Consider the following 22,772-nt stretch of genomic DNA (forward strand, 5'->3'; position numbering starts at 1 on the left):
TGAATGGTTAAAGAAGACACGTAGAATTCCACGTAGTTGAGCAACCGTACATAAAAATAGATGGTACGTCAATCATCTTGATTATTAAACAGAGTTTACGTCATTTCCGCTATGAGGAATAGCGTTACAACCCGGAAGTGACAGTTTATTAGCTGCTCTATGTTTAAAAAAAAATACATAGAGACGTGGCTCTGTACATAGTTTTCATGTAGTTTCAGTGCAGATATGCCGCGGTACTGTGCTGTGAAAGTTTGCAGAAACCGCGGGGGAACTGCATCTACACAAGACAACAAGAGAATTAGCTTCTACCCGTATGTTTTCTCTCTACTGTGTCTCTGAGTGGAAATGTCTGTTTGCTACCTGTGCCTCGTTTGTGTTATCCGTAGCCCCTTTAGTCAAAGATAATATTATATATAGAAGCAGTGAGAAGTTAACAAATATGTATCGTCAGTAGTGTATCGTGTTATGTCATGGTTACATGCTTAGAACGTTAACGTTAGAAACAATGCAACATTCAAGTTACACTGATAATCCCTTACTGAAGCCTTGAATAGTTTAAGTTTCAAACTATCCCTTTACCTTTTCTTCTCTCAACCCCAAAGTTTCCCCTTGCAAGACAAGCCCAGGCTTCAGAAATGGGTGGACAACATGAAGCGAGAGGAGTGGATCCCGAGTCGACATCAGTACCTGTGCAGCGAGCATTTTACAGAGGACTGCTTCGATATTCGATGGGGCATCCGCTACCTGAAGAACACGGCCATCCCCACCGTATTCCCTTCCGCTGAGGATGTATGTTTCTGTCTTGTTTTCCTGTCTCAACATCCAACACAGTTCCATGAAGTAATGGCTTGCTGCACATCACAAACTTAGCTCTGGACCAACTTATTTGTATTTATGTAAACGTTTTGTGCAAGGGGAAGAGTGCATGTTGAATGCCAACAAGTGGAAGCAGCGCCCTTTCCCTTGCAGAAAGAAGTAGTTTTTTGTATGCAACAAGCTTGTTCTTATTTTGTATTTGTTTGAATGGTCTGTGATTGACCAGCACATGTCTGATTTAAACTCCTATGCAGGGAATTTCTTATTTCTTGTCCATCAGAGGTCCATTATAGAAATGTAGGTTGTTACAGTATTGCACTTTGCTGACTTTACATAATCCCATTTAATGAGGACTCATTTTCTTCTATTTCAGGATGGTGAGAAAAAAGTTACTGCCATTAAAAGAAGCCCCAAGGCCAAGCCCAGGACTTTAGACGCTGACATTGAGCCCACAGGATTTGACTGTCCTCTCAGTAAAAGGCCTCTTATTTTGAGCAGAACGTGCAAAAAGGTCCAGTCAAGTACAACAAACAACATTGTTGCAGAACACACAGAGATTATATTTGAACCACCTCTGGTGTCGGACACTGGCGTCTCCTGTCACTCAAATCTCTCAGAGACACAGACTGCTGCTTGTGACATCCAAGGTGACAGTGTAATGCCTACAGCATCCTGCCTCACACTACCCCCATGCAGTAAGCCCCCTTCTGAGGAGCAGGCAGACACGACTGTGACCGTGTTGTACTGTGAGTCACTAGGCCCTTTCTCCAAAGGAGAGGAACATGTGGATGCAGCTGCCCTCCAAGCAGCACTGGGCCGGGCCTTTACCTTTGTCCCTGTGGAAATGGTGAACGAACCAACAGGCTTCTTTTTGGAGGAGAGGGGACCTGACGAGGAAGAGCACATCACTGTTTACGAGCACTCGTACTGCCGACCGGACACGGACAGAGATCAGCTTTGGAGTAAGATCTTGACTTTGCATGCAAAGATCTTGGAACTGGATCGCAGGGAGGAGAGCACTGTGGCCAAAATCCGAGCTCTTGAGACTGAGATCACCCTCCTGAAGAGAGATGGTGCTGTTTTTAAAGAGAAGCAGAAAGTTTTAGAAGATTATATATCATCTGTGTTGCTCTGATTCTGCAAGTGATTACAAGCCATGAACTTAAAATTAAATTGTGGATAACATTTATTTTAATTGTTACCACAGAGTTACTTTTGCTGATATATTGCACACATGCTCCTATACGTAAAGCACAGCAGCACTAAGTCTGTCTTATAAAACATTGCTCTCATATTTCCATAATGCACTTGGATATCTTATTATTTGTTTTTGTCCACATGGTGGCACTGTATGACTGTGTTTCAAAGCTAAACTGAGGCATTGCTTTTCAGCTTTGCTGTGCTATGCTTCTGATGCATATCCAAGATTTGTTTGTTAGATATCTAAAGTTTTGACATGATTCATGAACTTAGATGGGCTTAGTACTGTCTGCTGTGTGTCTCACAATTGCCTTTGTTACAGTTTCTTGTTCCATCACACCATACCATAATTTCATGGTGTGATTTTTTTTCATTGGTGTCTCCATTTGTGATTGAATTCATTTGGTTTTCATGTTTTTAGCCTTTATTTACATTTGAATAGCATTTGAGTTACTGTTTTATTATCCTTGGTGACTAAGAAGGGCTCAGAGTGGACACATGCTGTCTGGCCTTCAAAATGCACTTTTACTTTTCAGGCCCTTTTAACACCAGACAAATCCTGCTGTAAAGGTGTTGTACTTGCTTTTACTATACTATGCTCATTTTCTTTCTGTGCTCTGCATGCTTTCTGGTATCATCCTGTGTCATTCTGTGCAATCCCCTGCAAGTCCCAAACATTCTGCGTTACTGGAAAAAAAAAACAGCAATGGATTCACTTTAATGGAGAATAAAGTGTACTGTAAATGTGCAGCAGAAGGATTTATCTCCCACTTTTCCACCCTTGGGCCCTGAATTAGTCATCATAGTATTTTGGCCAAGTGAGATAATCCTATTTGAAGCAGCTAGCCAGAATGAAATGCGCTACAGGCTGTCTCTGCACTGCAGCAGGCCTGGTCACAGGCTCTGTGGAACAGTGTAGAGTGGATTGTGACCATGGTAAAACATTGTATTGTCAACCCACACCTGAGATAAAAAATTAATGGCCCTCCAACAACACGATCATCTGCTGTATACATTTCAAAATAGCACAACAACAAAACACCTATTGTGCTTTTATTGAGCAACGTCACTGCATTACTTCAAGATTTTAATTACACTACAAAGGCAGTATACATTCATGATGTATTCATGTATGTTTGTATAGCACCAGCTGTGTGTGAGATGGAGCCTGCAGAGAGGCTGAAGTGTTTTTTGAATTAATTAGAAACTGATTGTGTATATGAAAGGATTTGTGGAGTGCAATTTCATATGACTCCAGGGTGTTGCATTATATTAAAAGGTTTCAAGATGACACATTTCCCCGGCCACAAGTGACAGCGGGGTCTGCTGCACCGACAAGGATTCTCAAAATTAGTAACCAAATTGTTGTAATCACGTTGCTCCGCATCTCGATGGGAAAACAAAACATCACAGTGCATTTGTGCCCTAATGCAACCAAAGCTTATAGATGTAAGTGCAGGACTTCAGTATATCTTTTTTAAAACTGAAATGTGTCATAACAACACACATTTCAGTTTTAAAAATTGTTTCAAAAAATGAAAAAATAACAACAGCAGCAGGTGTTTTACATCTATGCAAAAGAAACAAATTCAGATCCCCCATCTATTGCAGGCGAATTATTGAGGGTGACGTTAGCGCTGTCAAAAGTAAATGATCATTAATTTGTTCGATTGAATATCTGGAACAGTAGTAATACAAACATTATAGAACATTAAAAATAAGTCAAATATGTCTGTGGATGATGTACATCCTGGCACTCTGATTCTGTACAGTATATGTATAATGAAAAGGGTTTCTATCTTGAATGTTTTTGTTTATGGAGTTTTTAACTTCAAAAGGCTTTCACCTCATTTCCTCCTGCGCTGAATGAAATACAGTATTATTCTCTGTGCAGGCGCTGTTATGCCTGTGGAGAAGATAGTTATGCTGGCATATTTCACTGTGCATTAAGCATTATCTATGTAGCTTGTGTCGTAGCTGCAAACATTTCTGCTAAAACATTTAAAATGTGTTTTTTTATATATACATGATACATGTTTTATTTGTCAGAACACTGAAACATAGCATAGCATTAACTCACAAAATACTGTAAGAGGCAGACAGAAATTCTAATACTCATATACAGCAATGTTGACACTAATCCAGCTCGAATTGTGATGATAAAACACATTTCAGTCCTCTTAAGTATTTTTTTTTTGTTTTTACATATCAGCTTGTACACTTAGTCCTCAAAAAAAAAAAACTCCACAGGGATTTAAGAGTGTCAGATATCCTGATTCAGAGGACCCATCTAGACCTCAACAGGTTCTGCTTGTATCCCAAGTGACATATCCCCCTTGATATGAAAGTTCTGTTTTGGTTCAGCTCTCCTTTTTTTCCTTTTAGCTATAGTAAAAATATATCCAAGGATTGGTGCAGCTGTTTAGGCTGGCCAGCAACATGATGATGGCAAACACTGGACCTGTAAGAGAAAGAGACAAAGAAATGTGTAAACAAACAACAACAAAGAAAATTCTGAGGTATAATTGGACACTAGTTTGACCCAGTTTGAAGCAAACTCTCAAATGTCTTACTAATTAATAATATACACGTGAGCCTACACACCACAGTGACAGAAACAATACAATGTTACAAGCATCTTTGGTCCACAAAGGATGCGGACCTCCTATCATTTGGACAAACCTTGAGTAGGCGCAGTGCTTGGACTCCATGCAGACCATAACTGGACAACAAAGAATGGGCTCCAACACACTGTGTATGTCATTATAATAACAAATGTCATTTCCACAGTCTTCAGCATCGCGTTGGACACCCCCTTCCTGCTTGCGCGCCCTGCCTGCAGCGCCTTTCTCTTCATGTTGAAGTAGATTGTTGTGCATATTCTTATTTGGCAATAGAGCAAAATGACGGCGGGAAGGGCATACACAGACAGAGTGATCCAGCTGATGTACATCCGGCTCCCCCACGGTTCAATAAATGTCGCCCAGCAGTCGTACTGGTTCTCTTCCACCTCCCGGAGAGAGAAGATGAATAGCTGGGGAGAGCTGAAGGCGAGAGAGATCAGCCACACTGCGCCTATGGAGAGATATCTCCTAAATGAACCCTTTAAGAAGGAAACCATCGGCTTACAAACCGCATGGTACCGATCTATGGTCATAGCCACTATCATATACGTGGAGGCGAACATCCCAACCACCTGCAAGTACTTTACGCACCGGCACAGGAAGTCTGTGCCTCGGAACCTGTGCGTAATTTCAATGAGAAACTGCGGTAGGACTTGGAAAAAGGCGACCACCAGATCTGCCAAACACAAGTGCGAGAGGAACAGCTGGGTCCTCGTGTTTCTTTTTCTCTTCTTCCAAAGTGTGCCTAGGAAGAAAAGATTACCACATGTTGCGAGCGCAAAAACCAAACCCAAAATCCCAGCTCTGATGAGCGCAAACTGTTCGTACACCTCTCCATCCTCATCTGCTGGCTTTTTAGAGCTGTTGTAATCCATTTAAGCGCGAGTTCCTGATGCTTCCTGTATGTCCCGTGACTTCAGGGTTCAATTAACATTTTCTATAAGTTGGAATATTGCAATGTTGGCGCAGAGACATTTCGACATGTTCCTGGTTTGCCGCGTGCAAGTGACTATGGTGGTAGTTAGAAGGGAAAGCCGTTGCATTGAATGGGTGAAGTGGGTCAGTCTACTGCGTGGCGGGTGAATGTCAATGCCAGGCTTATACGACGCACAAACAATTAAATAAGAATAAAATTTATTGAAGCATCTTTCTTTACTGTATCAATTTAGAGATTTTCAAGTAAAAGTCATGCATTTTTACCTTAAGATGGCTTCTAGTCTGAAACATGAGGTGCCGTAAAAACACATTACTCCATCATTTCTGGCAGTGACTGATCATATTTGAGTTCAGGACAACTATGACTACATATAAAGCATTTTTACTGGATCAATGAGAATTTCCAAAGCAAAAGTTCCACATTTGGACCATGAAATGACTTCGTTTGTGAAAGTTGAGGTGCTGTAAAAACGCACTGCTCCATAATTTCACGTAGGACAGACTTACTTTCACATTAATTATAATAAAACTGAAAGAACACTGAATCAATATGAAGTTTCGTATATACAGAATTATATAGTCGGCCCCTTTAAAGCTAACGGAAATCCCCTAAAGCAACACATTCAGATTTCAAAGTAGAGGTTGGTGTGGGGTTTCCTTTCGTTTCCATTGAAAGGAGAGCCAACTGATGGGATTCCATTAATACAATTAACCCACACAACTGCCCCCTCCCCAATTTCAACGCTAATAAGCAATTAAGCAGGTCCATAAGTAGCTCAGGACACTGAGGCTGGTAAAACTAGTAGCCTGTTCTTAGACTACTAGGAACTACTCTTACTGTGTAACCTAGTTTTTAAGTAATGTGGGATAAAACCCATTTCTTCCATATGTGAAGACCCCTGGAGTCATTGGACGTCTTACGCTACTTGCACAAATACTATGAATTAGCCTACTTTCACTCAAAACTACTTTTTACTGTCGTGTTTTGAATCAAAGTGTTTCTGTGAATTGGACAGCCAGTATGCGGTGCGAGGGGGATGAGGAGTGGTGGCGCTGTCCGTGGTGCTGAAGTAGCAGACTGATTTGTTGCGCCTTTTTTCTCTCAATCCAGCCCTCCTGTCAGTATCGTCTGGGCTCTATAATATTCTCTAAAGCATATACTAAACATACTCAAATCTAGACGATACTGTAGCCCATATGGGCCACTGAATAGTGTCACCGTGATGATTCAAGTTCGACGTGTAGTCGCGAGACGATCATAGACACACATATTTTACTACAACTTTACTGTTGAAATAGTTTTTGTTATAGATGTTTGCTGTAAATTGGAGCAGGTCCCATGACCTCTATGGTGTGTTTTGAAAACTAAAGATGGTAAATGTCTGCATCCAGTAAACAGTTTGGCCTATACACAACGCATGTATTTAGCATAAAAGCAGTTCTATTAAATCGAAATTACAGTCGCAATTATAATATCAAGAATTGGGTTAGACCTAGGCCTATATGATAATCCTTCAGTCTTAATTTAAAGTAGGCTAGCCATTCAGAAGCGGATTGTGTGGATGTGGATCTCTTAGTCTAGAGATCACGCAGTTACATTTTTTCTCAAGTAACAATATCAATATTGATTGCTGAGCGGTTAGAGAGAACCGTTGTACCTAAAAACTAGTTCACTTTGGACATTGTTCACATGCAGCAATTTGCATTGGATCTCTCAAATCCTAACCAGCTTAGTAGATAGCCTCCAAGATGTTCTGACCTTTTTGGAATCATTGAATCCAGCTTGAATTCCCAGCTCAGCTGAGCATGGTGCAGGGAAACACCAGATTTGTGTTTAGAAAGAAATGTATAATTGAGATTATTTACTGGATAATAATATACATCATAATGTATTAGTTGATTTTTATTTCACGTTAATAATATGACTCTGCAAACTAACTTAAGTTCAAGGGCATCACTTTGTGTGTGACGAAACACTTAGTCCATGAGACATGATAATGCACAATATTGGAGTCACAAGAACAAGATGAGATACTCCAATGCTATTTAGAAGAAATATTCATTGATGAAATAGGCTATTCGATTGGGAGGACTAGGGGTTTCTCCCCCAGAACATTGTGAGCATTAACCTCTTAATATCCTGCATTCTAGAGACATTTTCTGCACCAATTTATGGTGGAAATGTCTTTATTTAAATGAAGGAAAACAAAATTAATGTGGCTGGTGACAAATCAGAATATAAAAATATTATAAAATATATCTGAGAAGCACTTGCATTGATTTGAATCATGGTGAAAAACAAAAGATTACAGAGAAGTATACTTGACTGATATTATTGTGGATAATTATAGTAATTGCACCAGGAGTTGCCATAAAAGCTCTGACATTTAGATTGTAGAGACAGAGAAAGAAAAATCAGTAAAATATCATCCTCAACTGAATACAGCCGTCTTAGTGTCACCACTTTACAGAGTGTGTGGCCAATCACATCCAAAGGCATGCACATTTCTTGCGTCCTTGTTTTTAGATATAACCTGGAAATCAAAAGGGAGGGTGTTAATAGTCTTAGACTGATCAATTAAGAATGAGCAAAGCCTTTCAGGTGGCCGTTGGATAAGTGAGATCAGATCATCAGAGTCTATAGCGAGAGAAAATCAGCCAAGAAAGTTGAACATTGATGACAAGAAATCTTGTTAAACATTGAGTCAACCAAACATGACAACTGAAATATGAGTTGAAGGCTGTCAAGCAACACAAATAACATTTAGCCTATATTTACAGCAGAAGTTACAGCATGAGATATGAATTAAAGGGATGTTCATGTTATTTAGTGTTGCATTTTTGTAAGATTTTAGTAGACGTGTAAAAATGGTTGTTCAAATTCGAAGCAGCAGAGGCCGAGTTATCCTGACTTTTATCCTTTCATTACACTTATCATAATGCAACTCAACTCCTTTACAGCACCACTCTTTACATCTACTGTACAAAAGTAGTAGCATAATGGAGAGACCTGTCACAGGGGCTACCAGTATATGACAGGAACAGTACAACCACCATGTTGAAGCACTGACAACAAAGGGCAAAACTATAGTGCTGTCACCATTTCATCCATGAAAATTGAAAGATAATCTCGGTGTTCATAATTTAAAATAAAATGTGGAATGGGCATGAAGCAGAAAAAGATGATAATGTTGTTATTCATGCAGCCTCTATTATTTTCTCTTGTTCTCTGCCGCAAGTGAACAGAAGCTGTCCTATTTTACCTTAAAGAGCTGCAGGTTACTGTCGTTTGGAGTCTTCCAAAGCAATAGAAATGGTGCAAATGCTATTGTGATTTTCTTTTCGTTCACACCATTGTGCCTATGCCTCTACAATACATACAAAAACTATATATTTATTGTATTTCCTGCACACATACCATTAACATTATTATTCGTTATAATAACCCCACTGTGATACTGTTAGACCTTTTCAGACTTTTTCAGGCATGTATCACTGCAAAAAGTGTGCTCTCAAACACAAGGGGGAAAAGCATTAAAATGGGGGAAATATTACTTAAAATAAGCAAAATTATCTGCCAACATAACAAGAATATTTCACTTGCTACTTAAGGACAAAAAAACTTGAAACAAGTGAAATTCTCTAACATAAAAGCAGCCTGGTAAGAAGAAATATCTTGTCAGACAAAAAACAAGTATATTTTGCCTTCAATTAAGATAATCTTACTTAGATTTTAGTTTTTGCAGTGGAACAATTGTGCCTCTCAAAAGAAGTGATTTTCAACTAAAGTTTTTGTAAATGCACCTCCACATGTACAGAATTAACCTTTACCAGGGCAGCCTGGATCTGTCAGCTGGAATAAAATATTATTATCTTTTAGCCATTGTTACATAGACATACCAACCCATGGCTCTGAGAGCACTGCAAATACCATGAAAACCAGACCCACACAAGCTAGGTGTAGTTCTACCACAACTTTTCCTGGCTTTGATTTGCAGAGAACAATAGTGTTTAATTAAACTTGTACATTGCCATGTCACCCCACTAAATTTTCCGGCATTATGAACACTTGGGAGTAATTGACAAGTATGTGTGTGTGTTTTTGTTCATTGGTTTCAGTTAATTGTGCATTGCATTGGGTACAGCTTACATGGATTTCATCAACTCTGATATATTTCCTTTTAAAGAAGCATTTTCAACATCAGATCTTAACCTTTCTATGCATCACAGTCCACTACCCAATCAAACAGACATTTGGCTTCTCTCAGTTTGAAGTTTAGTTGCATTGAATCATTGATTACTTTAAGCTAAAAACAACTGAAAGCATGTAATAATGTCTAATGACTAACAGCATGATCAGGGATAATTTAACACTACTTCTTTTATAATATTGTAATGCATTGGTGTTACTACTAACTTGAATTTCACTACTGGATTAAATGGTGCTTTCTATGATGATGAAATACCTACAATACAGCTTAGTTATGGCTATAGTGCCAGTACCAGTCAATGCATTGCAATGTTTGGAATTCTTTACACTGCATATTCTGTACTGTGGATTCTTAGTAGTCTCTGTAAATTGTGACTGATCCTGTTTTTTGCAGTAAAACTGTTATTTCAAAGATGTTTTGTCGACGTCTGGTGGCATAAATACAACATTGCACTGCAAACGGCCCAAAAATTCAGGGCCCTACGTCACCTCCTCTCTTCTTCCTGTTTATTATTTTTTTAACCAGCAACCTCTGCGTACAATCACCACAGTGAATGAAATACCTCGGCAACATATTTAACAGGCTTTGTTTCGCATGGTAAGAAGAAGACGACACTGTGCTTATTTTGTGACCTTGCGTAAAATTCGACAAACAATATAATATAAACAGCTAACGTCAGGCTAGCAGCGGCTAATGTTAAACGTTTGTCAGTCTGCACGCTGCAGTTTTTCAGCTGTCTGCTTAGCAAGCTAACGTTAGCTTTGAATCAAACATCATGAGGGGTTTAGTCATTTTAACAGGTAATACGCTTATTATCTAAAGGAAATAGCCACATTGTCTTGAATACGTTTGGCTTTAGCGTAATAAAACTAGCTTAGCTAATATTAGTAAAAAGCCATCCTGTAGGATTTAATGTAACACATAGCAAGTTGCATGTAACTTGAGTTAGTGTTTTAGGAAGGATCCAGAACATGACTCCTTCTGGGTGGTTCGGCAGTGTCTGTTGTCAGTTGGTTGAGAGGTCAAACGCTCTACGGAGCAAAGTCTTGCTCTCAATAACGTCCGCCAGCCATTTCTCCTTGAACCTGGTCATGCCGGGTGTGTGAACCAGCCTGTTTGACTCTACTATGAAGTGCACCTCCACGGGCAGAGTTGGGGGTTTGACTTTAGAAATGTCCACGACGAAGTAGACGCCAGCTGTCCCCTGAATCGGCTTCCGCGGGGTCGAGGTACTAAAACGGGCCCGGTAGTGGTAGAATGTATGATGCTCCTCCTCGGTTGAGTAAAGGAAGTCCAGACTGTAAAGCCAGCAGGGCGGCATCTCCCAGGTTTTAATATACTCCCCAATTTGCCTTTTCCCCACTTCGATCGTAAAGTCTTTGCTAACAACCCAGTTAACGTTGCTCATGTTACAGTCAGCAGAGTTCTCCACCTTCTCCTCCCTGACAGTGGGGCGGTGTCTCCCCAGCAAAATTCTCTCAAGTTGCGCGGACTCTGCTGTGAAATTCAGATTCAGTGAACGTCGGTTCACCTCTTCCATCTTGTTTTTGTAATAAGGAACAGCATACAGGGCATCTGGGGAGAGGAGGGTTTGAGTAGTTATTTTGTAAAAGCTGTCTGTTTTTGTTGCTACAACAGTTTCCAAGGCTACCAGGATGGGTATGGTGTCAAGTGGAGCCCTCTGTTGGCCCACTTTCCATTTGCAGTGTAATATGTTGGCTCCTATAAAAAGCTGTTTAAATAGTTTGTGCTGTCTCTTTTTTCCCCCAGGAAAAACTGAAACAAGCAGTAGAAATCCAGCATTGCTAATTTCCCTCCAAAATGGATTTTCTACTAAACCCACTGTAGTTAATGGCAGGCACTGTGCCAGAATGCTGCAGAATTGTGCACGTCATCCATTTGTCTGAGTAACTTCTCTGCTGTGGTTCCGACTGAGCCATCAGACGCATGTCGCGAATCAGGACCACACTCGACAGCGTCACCAAGGCAGTAGGGAGTACAGACCTCATCGCCAAGTTCTCCCGCCTCAAGCCTGGCAGCGCCATAGGCGACAGCACCCGTGTGGAAAAGGTTGTGGTCAAAGCCAAGACGGTAGCGTCCAATAACACAGCCTCACCACCTGAAACAACCATGAAAGACAGAGGAGAAGAAGGCGTAAGGAACACAGCAGAGGGAGAATCAGACAAGCAACGACAGGAAGTCACAGAAAAGCCTTTTGTTGCCACACCTAGTTTATCTTCAGCCACTCATGTGTCTGCACCAAGCCCTCCCTCGACTGTGGCAAAACAAACTATGCAGGTGTTTCACCCAGCTTCTCTGTCCACCAACATGGATGAGACTTACAAAACTCTGGCTCAGCACATCAATAGTTACTTTGGCTCCAGTGCACAAGAGGAAGGAGGCGACGACAGGCCTCCGCAGCAGCACAGAGGAGAGGGTGTTCCTGTTTCTGAGCCCATTAACATTGCTCCTCCTACAACTGGGGACCACATTCCTATTATGTCTCCTGTGGCGGAGGCTAAAAGTATTAAAACACCCACTACCTCTCCCCCCGCCCCTTCTCCATCTACATCAGAGAATGTCAGTCCTCCAGTAGGCGCGCCCTCCTCTGACATCCCTGCAACTGCAGATGCATCTCAGCCCATCCCTGCACCTGGTACCTCCCCTAAAAAAGGCTTCACCCACTATCTTACCTACCCACGGCCCAGTGTTCAGGCGTTTGTCGGCAGCTACATTGCACCCCTGGTCCCCAAATTCAGGGGTGATTCCAAAAGTGTTGCAGCTGAAAAGGAAAGGTCTTCAGCGGTCACTGTGGAAGAGCCCACTGTGGACAAAGCAGGAGAGAAGAAAGAGAGTGAAGAGGAGAAAGCGGATAAAGTGAAGCAACAGCTGTTGATTCAAAGAGAGAAGGTAAGGTGCTTATTAAATGGCCCATGAGCATTTAATGCTGAGAGCAGTCTAAACACCAAAATGGCTAAACAATATCGGTGTTGTCAAAAGTTGGTAAATACTTTGAGCTTTTTGTAGCAATAATCTTATAATTATTTTTACTAGCTTACGCAGCCTATGTTTTCAATGATTTCACTTGGTTTGAGGAGAATTTAAATTATTGCTTTGTTAAATTTTAACATAGATCAAACAAACCCCTTTAAAAAGGCTTATGGTTAAAATGTTAACAAAAAGGCATAGGAATTTTTTCAGTAAAATGTGTCAAAGGCCTGGTATTTATCAGATGATCCTGATGTTTCCGTCATGCAGATAATAGCTAGGGTGAGTGTAGACAACAGGACCCGAGCCCTGGTGAAAGGCCTGCAGAGAGTCACTGATGTCAAGCTCCTCACCAGTCGAGTGGAAGAGCTCAGCCACCACCTCCTGGAGTTCCCAGAAACACGAGGTGTAGCAATCAAGGTTAGTCTAAATTATAATTGTTTTTTTTTTTTACATATGCTGAAGCTTAATTTATTGTCAGATGTGTTGCACGGTCCTCAAATGTTTTTGTAAGTGGGACATTTTAGCAGTCAGCATGTTTGTGACCTTTAGGAGAGTGTGCTGCCCTGCCTGCTGCGTTTGCGCCAGGCCAGAGACCTTCCTCTTCAGGCTGCTGTGAGAGAAGCGCTGGCCCTGGTTGGCTACACCGAACCAGTCAAAGGCAGAGGAATTCGGGTCCTGACCATAGACGGAGGTGGAACAAGGTAAAGCTATCCCACTGCTAATATTATTTTTTATATAAAAGAACTCCAAAAATCTATTTCTTAGAAATATTACACATCATTCAATATGCCTTTACATTCTATGTTCTTATAAGCAGCAGCAACTGTCAATAAGGTCCGGCTGCGGTTTGTAGCACCGCTCATGCGGTGCCCCTCGCTCAAGCCACGCCTCCTCGCGGTACAGTCTGTAATGATTGGCTGTAGCCGCAGCACCTTTGTGCATGGTCAGTTCTGCACATACGCATACTTACTCCCGCCCAATTTGTACCGTGAATGTGTGGACATTAGGGCTGAATGATTAATCGTTTTAAAATCAAAATTGTGATTTGAAAGAACGCGATGCGCTAATCGTGAAAGCGGGGATTAAAATGTAGGTTAATTATACAGCGCATCAGACCCGTTTTAAACAGTCACGCAGTTACAGATTCGTGCCGTTGTCATCCTTGTGTGACAGATCTGCTCGCCAATCACAAGCGCGATGCGCCTCCGTTACGGTCCTACTCACCAATCAGAGCAGACACAGGGCGAGTACAACAACAAACAAAACTAGTGGAAAACGTGTTAATGGTGCCAGTCGAACCGACGCAGGTAGCGGCTCTACCGCGGTTTTGTCCGGTGTCAGCTCACACTGAAGTGTTTCAGCAGCGGAGCGTTTAGCCTACGTTGTTGACATGTTGTTAATTTGTCAGTTTGTGTGCGTCAGCTACGAAGAACAGCTCTGTGAGCCCCTTCCACTCCGCTCTCTGCAGGCTAACAACGTTACATAACCACATGTAGCATTTCAGAATAAAAGCGTTTTGCCTGTCTGATTTTGTTCTTGCTTCTGGCTTCTTCAGTTGTCCTTGATTGTTGTGCTTTTTTAACTGTGTTTATTGTTGATGTACGATCGTGAATCTGCATACAGTATTTTATTTTGAAAACTGACCGGATTCTCTATGCAGTTCTGTGTCTGACTTCTTGCCTTGTTCATCTGGGACGAGTTCAATCTCGAAACGTTTTACACCGGTTTGCAACATTTTCGGATTGAACGACATGTTTCCTTGCAACTTTCTGCAACGGGCTCCGAGGTATGTTTTTTCCCGTTTGGTGGGCGTGTCTCAGGCGTTACCCAATCAGCTGCGAAAAGTTTGTAAACACAACGGTGTTAAGAAGGCAGGAAATTTCAGTGCGCTTGCATACATGGCAAGGTGTGAAGGGAACGGCCGTTTCCGTTGAAAAAATCATTTTGCTACGTTTTGTCTGCGCTGAACTCAGCCCTGCTCTGTGCTTGACGTGGCTTCTGTCAAAAATAGACTGGCAGTGAGTATTGATCTTTAGCAAAACTTCAATAAAAAATTGCAAATTGAATCGTATATGCAATATCTGGCAGAAAAATTGCAATTGCATTTTTTCCCCAAATTGTTCAGCCCCAGTGGACATTGTAGTTGACAGAAGCCCGTGATTTAAAGAAAAACTATATTTAAAATACAATATTATACAAATACACAGGGAATTGTAGCATTACCAAAAAGACTGAAATTATAATTAAATTCTCTTACTTAATTTGTTCTTATTTCCACACGCTAAATGTTGAAGTGATCTGTTTAGTATAAGTATAGTATAAATATAAGTATAATAAGCAATTCAAACTAGGGATGACACGATTACGGTTTAATGGTAAACCATCTTATGTCGGCAGAGTCTATTCATCCACTGCACCTGATAACACTTTACGCATACGCAAACAACCAGCATATCTAGAAACGCTACAGACTCCTCTGTATTTATGTCAGTTTTTGGGCTTATTGCACTTACTATCACTGTCTTCTATAGACTTATTTGTTTTCATGTAATTGTCCACGGGGTCATTGTATTACCTATATAATATAAAATCTTTATAATGCACACTGATGATTTTCACATGTTTACAAATGGTATTTGATATAGATATATATATATATAGGGGCTCCTGTGGCTCAGGAGGTGGAGCGGGTTGGCCATTAATTGGAAGGTCAGCGGTTCAATCCCTGGCTCCCTGTGCTTTGAGTGGACTAGAAAGGCGCTATACAAATACGGAGCATTTACATTGTTTTATTTTTTATGCAAACAAAATGGCAATTGAATTTGTAGTTTTCAATATAAAACTTGTTGAAATGGTTTCAATGTGTGTATCAGTACATTTTAATCTTTTCTGGGACATTTTTACAATACCGTGATAATACTGATAACTGTGATAATTTTGGTCACTATAATTGTGATATGAAATTTTCATACCGTTTCATCCCAAATTCAAACATAGCCTAAGTAGTGCAACATGAATTATTTTTTTCATCTAAATAGTACTGTTGAAAAAAAATATTAATATTAACTTCCATTAATACAACATAAACATTTTTAAACTTAAACTCAGATCTTGATATGCGTGTTTCCACACCAGTGAAAGCTGGATATTAAAGGCTAGCCGTATCAACAGTTCCATGTATGTTGGCACAGAAAGCAGGCACACAGAAAACCAAAGACAAACCAATGCATGATTGGTGCATCTGTTTATTGAGGATGCCCACAAATGTTGCATATGAAGTGAATAAAACAGAATAAAATACCACAATATAATCAAATAATATTTAAAAGAAAACACAGAACAATAAAAAATGTGGGTAAGGATCTTAATCGAAACATAAAACTTTGGAATAACATTAATTAATAAAATGCTTATTGTTAAAGATTATATGATTATTTAGATTAAGAACTTTAAACAGCTGGAATGAATAAATTTTTTTTAAATGTACTTATTTGTCCAATAACATCATAAGTTCAACTTCACTGGCCCGTGATTACGTACCTGCTGCTTCTGCTGCGCCATTACTTTACAGGAACCTGCCTTCTAGTCTGATGAACTTTGACCCACACTGAGACCCACACAATCCAAAAATTAAAAAGTGAAATGATGGGAACTAATGTTGTTGCAGGAGACTACCACAAATATAATCTCTTCATTTTTGCCAGTCTAGGTTTGTAAACCTTGTGACTTTGTTACAGGGGCTTGCTGGCCCTGCAGACTCTCCATAAACTGCAGATCCTGACTGGCAAACGAATCCACCAGCTGTTCGACTATATCTGTGGAGTCAGCACAGGTATATGGTCCTCACTGTTTAGTGTTTGTAATTGTTTGTTCTTTCACTCTTCTATAAAACCGACCATCACTGACCCCATATGTGAGGTTGTGTAAACTCCCAATACTGTCCCTTGGTCACCGGCTCATCACACTTATTTCTCTCCACTTCAGGTGCTATTTTGGCCTTCATGCTGGGAATTTTTCAGATCCCCTTAGAGGAGTGTGAGGAGATGTACAGGAAGCTGGGCGCGGATGTCTTCAAACAGAATGTCATCGTCGGAACTGTCAAAATGGGCTGGAGCCATGCTTTCTATGACAGCCAAATGTGGGAAAACATCCTCAAGTTAGTCCGGACAACTTTTTCATCCCTCCTTTTTCCCCAGTCTTTCCATTCCTTTACGGCTCTCCTTGGCACTTGATTTTTAAACATTGGGGTAGTGTAATTTGTCAGTATCTTTAATCTGCTTTTGTGTTTTCTTTAGGGAAAGGATGGGTGAGGTGCATATGATTGAGAGTGCCAGGGACCCACACTGCCCTAAAGTAAGTCACATATCTTTTCAGCTCTACACTGTTTAGATAAACACTTTTAAACATTTGTGCATGGGTTCATCTTGTATTATTTGTAATCATTATACAACAATTGTGTACTTTTATCAGCACGCCTCATCCACATATCCAGCATATACTTTGTCCTCAGCTTGTGCTCTAAGAAAGGATGACTTTGCATGTTCCTCTCTAAATACGTCCTTTGTACATCCACCAGGTGTCAGCAGTGAGTGCTATTGTGAACAGGGGTTTACCTCTGAAGGCCTACGTGTTTAGGAACTACAGACTCATGCCAGGAATCAGGTCCCACTACCTTGGAGACTGCAAACACAAAATGTGGCAGGCTATCAGGGCCTCGTCTGCCGCTCCGGGCTACTTCCAGGAATTTGTGCTGGGAAAAGACCTCCATCAGGTACGACATGGAACTGAGAGAACTGGGAGGTGTCACTGCTCAGTTTATTTATCCAACTGGGCTCCTGTGTGTCAAACATTTTTCAGGTGTTTCAAAATGAAAAAAAATACTGTGTCTCAGTCAGTGTTTGCAGCAGTCTAGCCTAGCTGGTGTTGTCAAAATAACCAACATTTTAATATCAGTATTTAATCCAATATTAAATCTATAAGTAGTTGGTTGGTTTTGAATGTCAGTGCTAGATCTACCCTGCAACAGCAATGTGTCCTGCTGACATATGTTATGAGTAAGACAATACTCCTGACTGTTTATTAAATCAAATGTCTGCCTAAGTGACATGCTCTGCGATCTCTATTAGATGATCTTTCAACTGAATACTTGGTTGCACAGGCTTGTGATAAAATGCCATGATTTTAGTGGTTCTCCGGATAACAAGCTTCACATCACTTAGCATTAGCATTCTCACGCTGACTAATTATGTAGTGTATTAGGGTAATGGATGTTAGCTCTTTCTTCTTTTGAGTCACAGGGACAGAGTGGAGAGAATAAAATATTAGGTTCAAGAGTGGTAGATTAGATTTAAATAGGAGGTGACTGAAAGAAATGAGCCTCTTAAGTTATCTGATAAATAATTACACTGTATCTCCATACATACGTTAGTGTTTTTCATGTTCTACTTTTATACCGCTTGGGCCCACATAATCGAGCGCCTTTAATGTGTTATTTTATGAAGTTTGATTATTAGGCCAGATATCTTTAGATGGTCTTATGGGCACCAATTATGCTCAAGGCTTAGCTTAATTTTGACAACCTACTTAGGGAAAATTAGTCTGCTTCTAACAAGTATTTCTCTCCCATGCTATTTTCTATTGCAGCACTCCTTGTAGACAGCCCTTTACAGTGTTTTAGTAAAATATCCATAAAAACAAAACAAATGCCCTCCTGATTTTTTGCCTGAGCCCAAGCTTTTCCAGCTAACCTAATGTAATTGCATCCACTGACCCCCCCAAAACATGTGACGTCTGTTTTAATTTAGCTACTGCTTCCATTTATTTCCAGGTATCTGTTTTGAGTTTTTCCCATGGACTCTGGGCTGACAGTAGAGATGGAAAGATGGAGAGTGAAGTGTGTGTGTGTGTGTGTGTGTGTGTGTGTGTGGTTCTCCACATTCCTCTTAGTTACATCTCAAATTGAGCTACCGCTGCCACCCACTGGTCTCACTCCTACTCTAGTTTTCAGCACTAGTGTCGGTATTTCTCAGGAAAATTGCTGCCATTTCAAGGCATCAGATATATATATATATGTATACACACACACACAGTGGAGGAAGATACATTCAGAGACTCAATGTAGAGGTAAAATTTTCTCCCTGAGCTGTAGCTTTTGTATAGCAGGCAGTTATTATGCAATAGCATTATATCAAGTCATTTGCCTGCGTGAGGATGCTGCATTATAGCAGCATTTTGTTGCGCAGGTGTTGTGATTGGATGCAGGGTGCATGTCATTCAGATATATGAGACCCCAGGCTGAGAGGTTAAGGGTCGGAGCTGAGGAGCAGCTGTGTAATTAACCTGCTGTCTCAAGAGTGCGAACTGTGTTCCACTGTTTCTATAGGTTACACCTGAGGGTATAACAGTTTTATTGTAGAATAATATGTTTCAGGCAGTATTTTCTTATACTTGGGCAGCAGGGGGAACTGTTTGAGAGCACCAGTCACCCAGACACGAACATTTGAATCCAAAATAAGTTTCCTAGAATAACATATTCAGCCTATACAGGTATTTTTTAGCTAGTTTAGTTGAGAAAAATGGTTTAATTCATATTTATCCCAGAAGAAGAAGAGCATTCAACCCCCCCAGCCCCCATAATACATGCGGGCAAATGACCTTTACCCCTGCTTTCCTGCTCTGCTGAGGCGGATCAGACCTCCTGTGTGCCACACTCTCCATCTCTATTAATCCACGCCAAAAGCCCTTCAGTGGTTGGATAGGGTCCCACGCTGGACTTGGGGAAAGACTGAGAAAGAATGTTTAGCACTAAACCGGTCAAGGCATCCACTCAGCTTCATTGTCCTCTTTCTCTCATTGTTGGCATCATTTAACTCAACTCTTCAACTCTTTCATGAATCCAGTAACATTATTCAGTGAAGAGGAAACAGCACAGGCCAAGGACATAATTTGTGATTAGCTTCTAAATTAACTCAGTCAGGATTAGAATACTGAAATGCAATATGCTTTAAAAATCAAGCTAAAGAATAATGCAGCAATTACACTCTTTATATAGCTAAATTCTTGACCAAATTACAAAACAAATGCTTTGGATGGCTGCTTTTCCTACTTGTTTACTTCTGAATAAACAGGGCTGTTTGTCAGCGCAGCGCAGCACATCTCTGGCCAGGGAGCTTCTTTTCCTCTGGCCTAAAGCTGAGTAGCTCTGGGACAGCTCGTCCACTTCACCTCGTGTGTCCCCTACAGGCTGCCACAACAAATATATTAAACCCAGAGGTGCATTCTATACATACAGAGTGTCCCATTTGTGCATTGACCTTGTTTAGTAAGCATATTTGACTGACGAAATGCTGAAGATGACTTTACAGTTTTGTGGTGGGTGGTGAAAAGCAAATTTTCTCCCCTGCCTCAGTTCCACTGCAAATAAACATGTTTCTTACATGTGCCCATTGCAGACAATTTAATCATGCTCTTGATCAATTGATCAAGCTCTGTCCTTGTTCTTGTCAAAGAGGGAGCGTGTTCTTGAGTGTTTAGTTTGGATATGCGGATGAAGATGCAGTATTTGTATTAAACAGCCACACACTCACACACATCATAGACTTATTACCTTACAGGTGGGTTACTTTGGGGTAATAGGCATCTTAATATCCACTCTCTTCTCCTTTTAGGATGGAGGACTCCTAATCAACAACCCCACAGCGTTGGCCATCCACGAGTGTAAGTGTCTGTGGCCTAACACACCACTGCAGTGTGTGTTGTCTCTGGGCACCGGACGGTACGAGACGGCGGGCAAGAACAACACGACCTACACAAGCCTCAAGACCAAGCTCACCAACGTCATCAGCAGTGCCACAGATACAGAGGGTAAGACCACCCAAAATGTTGTTTGGGCAGCAAGTTCTAAACCACAGATTAGAGTCGTGCAGTCACATGCAATGTGATGCACGCCATCCCTCTTATTAAGTGCTGTGTCTTGGAATGTAAACCAAAAGAGAGAATGAAAAATTGCCAGTAACTAGTGTCCGACTTTGATAACTAAAATCTGGCCTCCCTATCCTTATTGCAGAGGTGCACACCATGCTGGACGCTCTCCTGCCCCCCGACACCTACTTCCGCTTCAACCCCTACATGAGCGAGGACATCCCGTTGAACGAGAGCCGAATGGATAAGCTGAACTTCCTCAAGAGCGAGGGGGCGCGCTACCTGGAGCGCAACGAGGCCAAGCTGAGGAAGGCAGCAAGCGTGCTGGGCCAGGAGAAGAGCGCCATCCAGAGACTGGCCGAGTGGGCCAAGCTCAAGTCTGACATGTACGAGGGTCTCCCCTTCATTTCTAAGTTGTAGTCAATGGCTTGGCCACAGTGTGACCTTGAGAGTTCTTAAGGTAAGAAGACAAGGAGTGTAAGAACTCCCAAGACCTGATAGATCCAATGTTGAAAGGGAGCAAACTGGTCATCTCATCATCTACCTAACACTAAGACTGAGTGTATAACTATAATTATTCAAGACAATAGTATAGTGTTAATAATAATGTGATATTACAAATGTAAATTGTGGAACAGAATGTGTCTTTGATGGAGACAGAATAATGTACTTTGAAAAGGATTCGGCAGGTTTTGACACAGATCATTCACTTGAGTGATCAGAGAAAGGGACTGTATGTGTACACAAGTTCTTAAATGTATGAGTCTTAAGCTCGCTAAAAGTGTTGGTTGACTGACTGACGGTTGTTTGTGGAACGCAGAGAGACGGTAATGTGGCATTGACACATGACCATTAGAATTAATGATATTAAAAACTTTTGGCTTTGAAAAAAAAAACTTGAAGATGTAATTAATACGTGATATCACAGTGAGAACATAAACATGACTGCCTTTTTTGTAACACTGTACAGAAGACAGTCTTCATGCACTTTGTAAAATATAATTCTTAACCAAGGAAATTTAATTATGAATTATTTGAGTGCTCTTGCTGGAATTATAGTATTGGCACATACAGCCACACTGACATCTACGCTGTTTTCCTCGTGGTGCAAAGCATGTTCTCCATTGTGGCCCGTTTTTCAGTATGAAGCTTTTGTCTTTAACCTCGCTCAAGCCTGAACTCCTCAGCCCTGGCTGCTGTTGTTGTGCACTTTATATATTTGACACAGGTTATACATTGTGAGCATCCTAATTTCCCCCGATTCCTCCCCTTGTTATTGCTTGGTGGAATACAAAAAATGTCATGAAAAAAATAAAACGCAATTTTCAAAACCTCAATATCAATTCTGTTGTCTTTTGACCCCTGACCTCTGTATGATTTTAGTTCATTTCTGCCCATGAAATTACTGGGTGGGGAACATATGGCACAAGAATGTATGTCATGTTGTTTGTTTTAATCGTGTTTATCTGCTTTTATGTACTGCTGCCACACACACACATATCACAGAGCTGCCCCAATAGGGTTGTCACAAAGGAATGCGTGTCTTCCTATGATGAATTGCTTTTTTCCCAGTTGCGCACGTTGATTTTCTGCTTTATTGTTTTTATCCCATTGAAAATCCACTGAAATTCCACAGTGTCATTCCTCCCAGTCACGCTGTCGTTTCCCCAATCAACGTGAACAATACGCCACGAACGCATACCTACAAACCTCCAGAACAATGACAGATCTCAAGAATAATGTGTTAAGTGTCTCACTTGACTGATGCCTCACTCCTGGTTTCAAACAAAGTTGTAACTGGCTTGACTGATAGATTGATGACCTATTTTTTTCTTTTTCCCCCCAATGGCATCTTAAGCTTTACCATAGCAAGCTTCACCCGAACGTCAAGGTCTGATTTATGGCTTTGTAGTCAACACTTGGCCTTACTCTAGGAGTTTTCTGTCAATAGGTAAACACTGATACTGAGGTGACAGATTCTGTAAGAATATCTACATTGAAAGCTGGCAATATATGTATTCAGGGTCAGTACACCCAAATCACAAAATTGCAGATCAGTCTATTCTGCTTCGGT

The 22,772-nt window shown here is 40.9% G+C and overlaps 4 protein-coding genes across 4 annotated transcripts; 2 read left to right on the forward strand and 2 right to left on the reverse strand.

Annotated features, from left to right (window-relative positions):
- The first annotated feature begins 127 nt into the window (after positions 1-127).
- On the forward strand, positions 128-3,753 carry LOC119918241 (THAP domain-containing protein 5-like). The gene is made up of 3 exons (XM_038738873.1): positions 128-311; positions 603-789; positions 1,190-3,753. The coding sequence occupies exons 1-3, from the start codon at positions 226-228 to the stop codon at positions 1,949-1,951; spliced, it is 1,035 nt and encodes a 344-aa protein (XP_038594801.1). The 5' UTR covers positions 128-225; the 3' UTR covers positions 1,952-3,753.
- A 323-nt stretch (positions 3,754-4,076) lies between these two features.
- avpr2l (arginine vasopressin receptor 2, like) lies at positions 4,077-5,666 on the reverse strand. Its single transcript, XM_038738878.1, has 2 exons — positions 4,699-5,666; positions 4,077-4,477 (listed from the first exon to the last, which is right to left on the reverse strand). The coding sequence occupies exons 1-2, from the start codon at positions 5,513-5,515 to the stop codon at positions 4,398-4,400; spliced, it is 897 nt and encodes a 298-aa protein (XP_038594806.1). The 5' UTR covers positions 5,516-5,666; the 3' UTR covers positions 4,077-4,397.
- Positions 5,667-10,264: 4,598 nt separating this feature from the next.
- pnpla8 (patatin-like phospholipase domain containing 8) lies at positions 10,265-22,035 on the forward strand. Its single transcript, XM_038738872.1, has 10 exons — positions 10,265-10,384; positions 11,558-12,697; positions 13,046-13,195; positions 13,328-13,479; positions 16,516-16,610; positions 16,763-16,934; positions 17,074-17,131; positions 17,355-17,549; positions 20,446-20,641; positions 20,844-22,035. The coding sequence occupies exons 2-10, from the start codon at positions 11,735-11,737 to the stop codon at positions 21,116-21,118; spliced, it is 2,256 nt and encodes a 751-aa protein (XP_038594800.1). The 5' UTR covers positions 10,265-10,384; positions 11,558-11,734; the 3' UTR covers positions 21,119-22,035.
- On the reverse strand, positions 10,279-11,563 carry akap14 (A-kinase anchoring protein 14). The gene has a single exon (XM_038738881.1). It carries the CDS (start codon positions 11,325-11,327, stop codon positions 10,794-10,796), a length of 534 nt encoding a protein of 177 aa, XP_038594809.1. The 5' UTR covers positions 11,328-11,563; the 3' UTR covers positions 10,279-10,793.
- Positions 22,036-22,772: the final 737 nt, after the last annotated feature.

The sequence above is a fragment of the Micropterus salmoides genome, unplaced genomic scaffold (genome assembly GCF_014851395.1).
Source record: "Micropterus salmoides isolate LMB-PRFRI ecotype aquatic unplaced genomic scaffold, ASM1485139v1 Ms_hic_scaffold_23, whole genome shotgun sequence".
Classification (NCBI taxonomy): domain Eukaryota; kingdom Metazoa; phylum Chordata; class Actinopteri; order Centrarchiformes; family Centrarchidae; genus Micropterus; species Micropterus salmoides.

Coding starts and splice junctions, on each gene's coding strand:
- avpr2l (XM_038738878.1), bottom strand. CDS start 5,515: ATGGATTACAACAGCTCTAAAAAGCCAGCAGATGAGGATGGAGAGGTG. Junction 4,478..4,698: donor AAGCACTGCGCCTACTCAAG/GTTTGTCCAAAT, acceptor TTTCTCTTACAG/GTCCAGTGTTTGCCATCATC.
- LOC119918241 (XM_038738873.1), top strand. CDS start 226: ATGCCGCGGTACTGTGCTGTGAAAGTTTGCAGAAACCGCGGGGGAACT. Junction 312..602: donor AAGAGAATTAGCTTCTACCC/GTATGTTTTCTC, acceptor TCAACCCCAAAG/TTTCCCCTTGCAAGACAAGC. Junction 790..1,189: donor TATTCCCTTCCGCTGAGGAT/GTATGTTTCTGT, acceptor CTTCTATTTCAG/GATGGTGAGAAAAAAGTTAC.
- pnpla8 (XM_038738872.1), top strand. CDS start 11,735: ATGTCGCGAATCAGGACCACACTCGACAGCGTCACCAAGGCAGTAGGG. Junction 16,611..16,762: donor TATCTGTGGAGTCAGCACAG/GTATATGGTCCT, acceptor TCTCCACTTCAG/GTGCTATTTTGGCCTTCATG. Junction 17,132..17,354: donor GGGACCCACACTGCCCTAAA/GTAAGTCACATA, acceptor TACATCCACCAG/GTGTCAGCAGTGAGTGCTAT.
- akap14 (XM_038738881.1), bottom strand. CDS start 11,327: ATGGAAGAGGTGAACCGACGTTCACTGAATCTGAATTTCACAGCAGAG.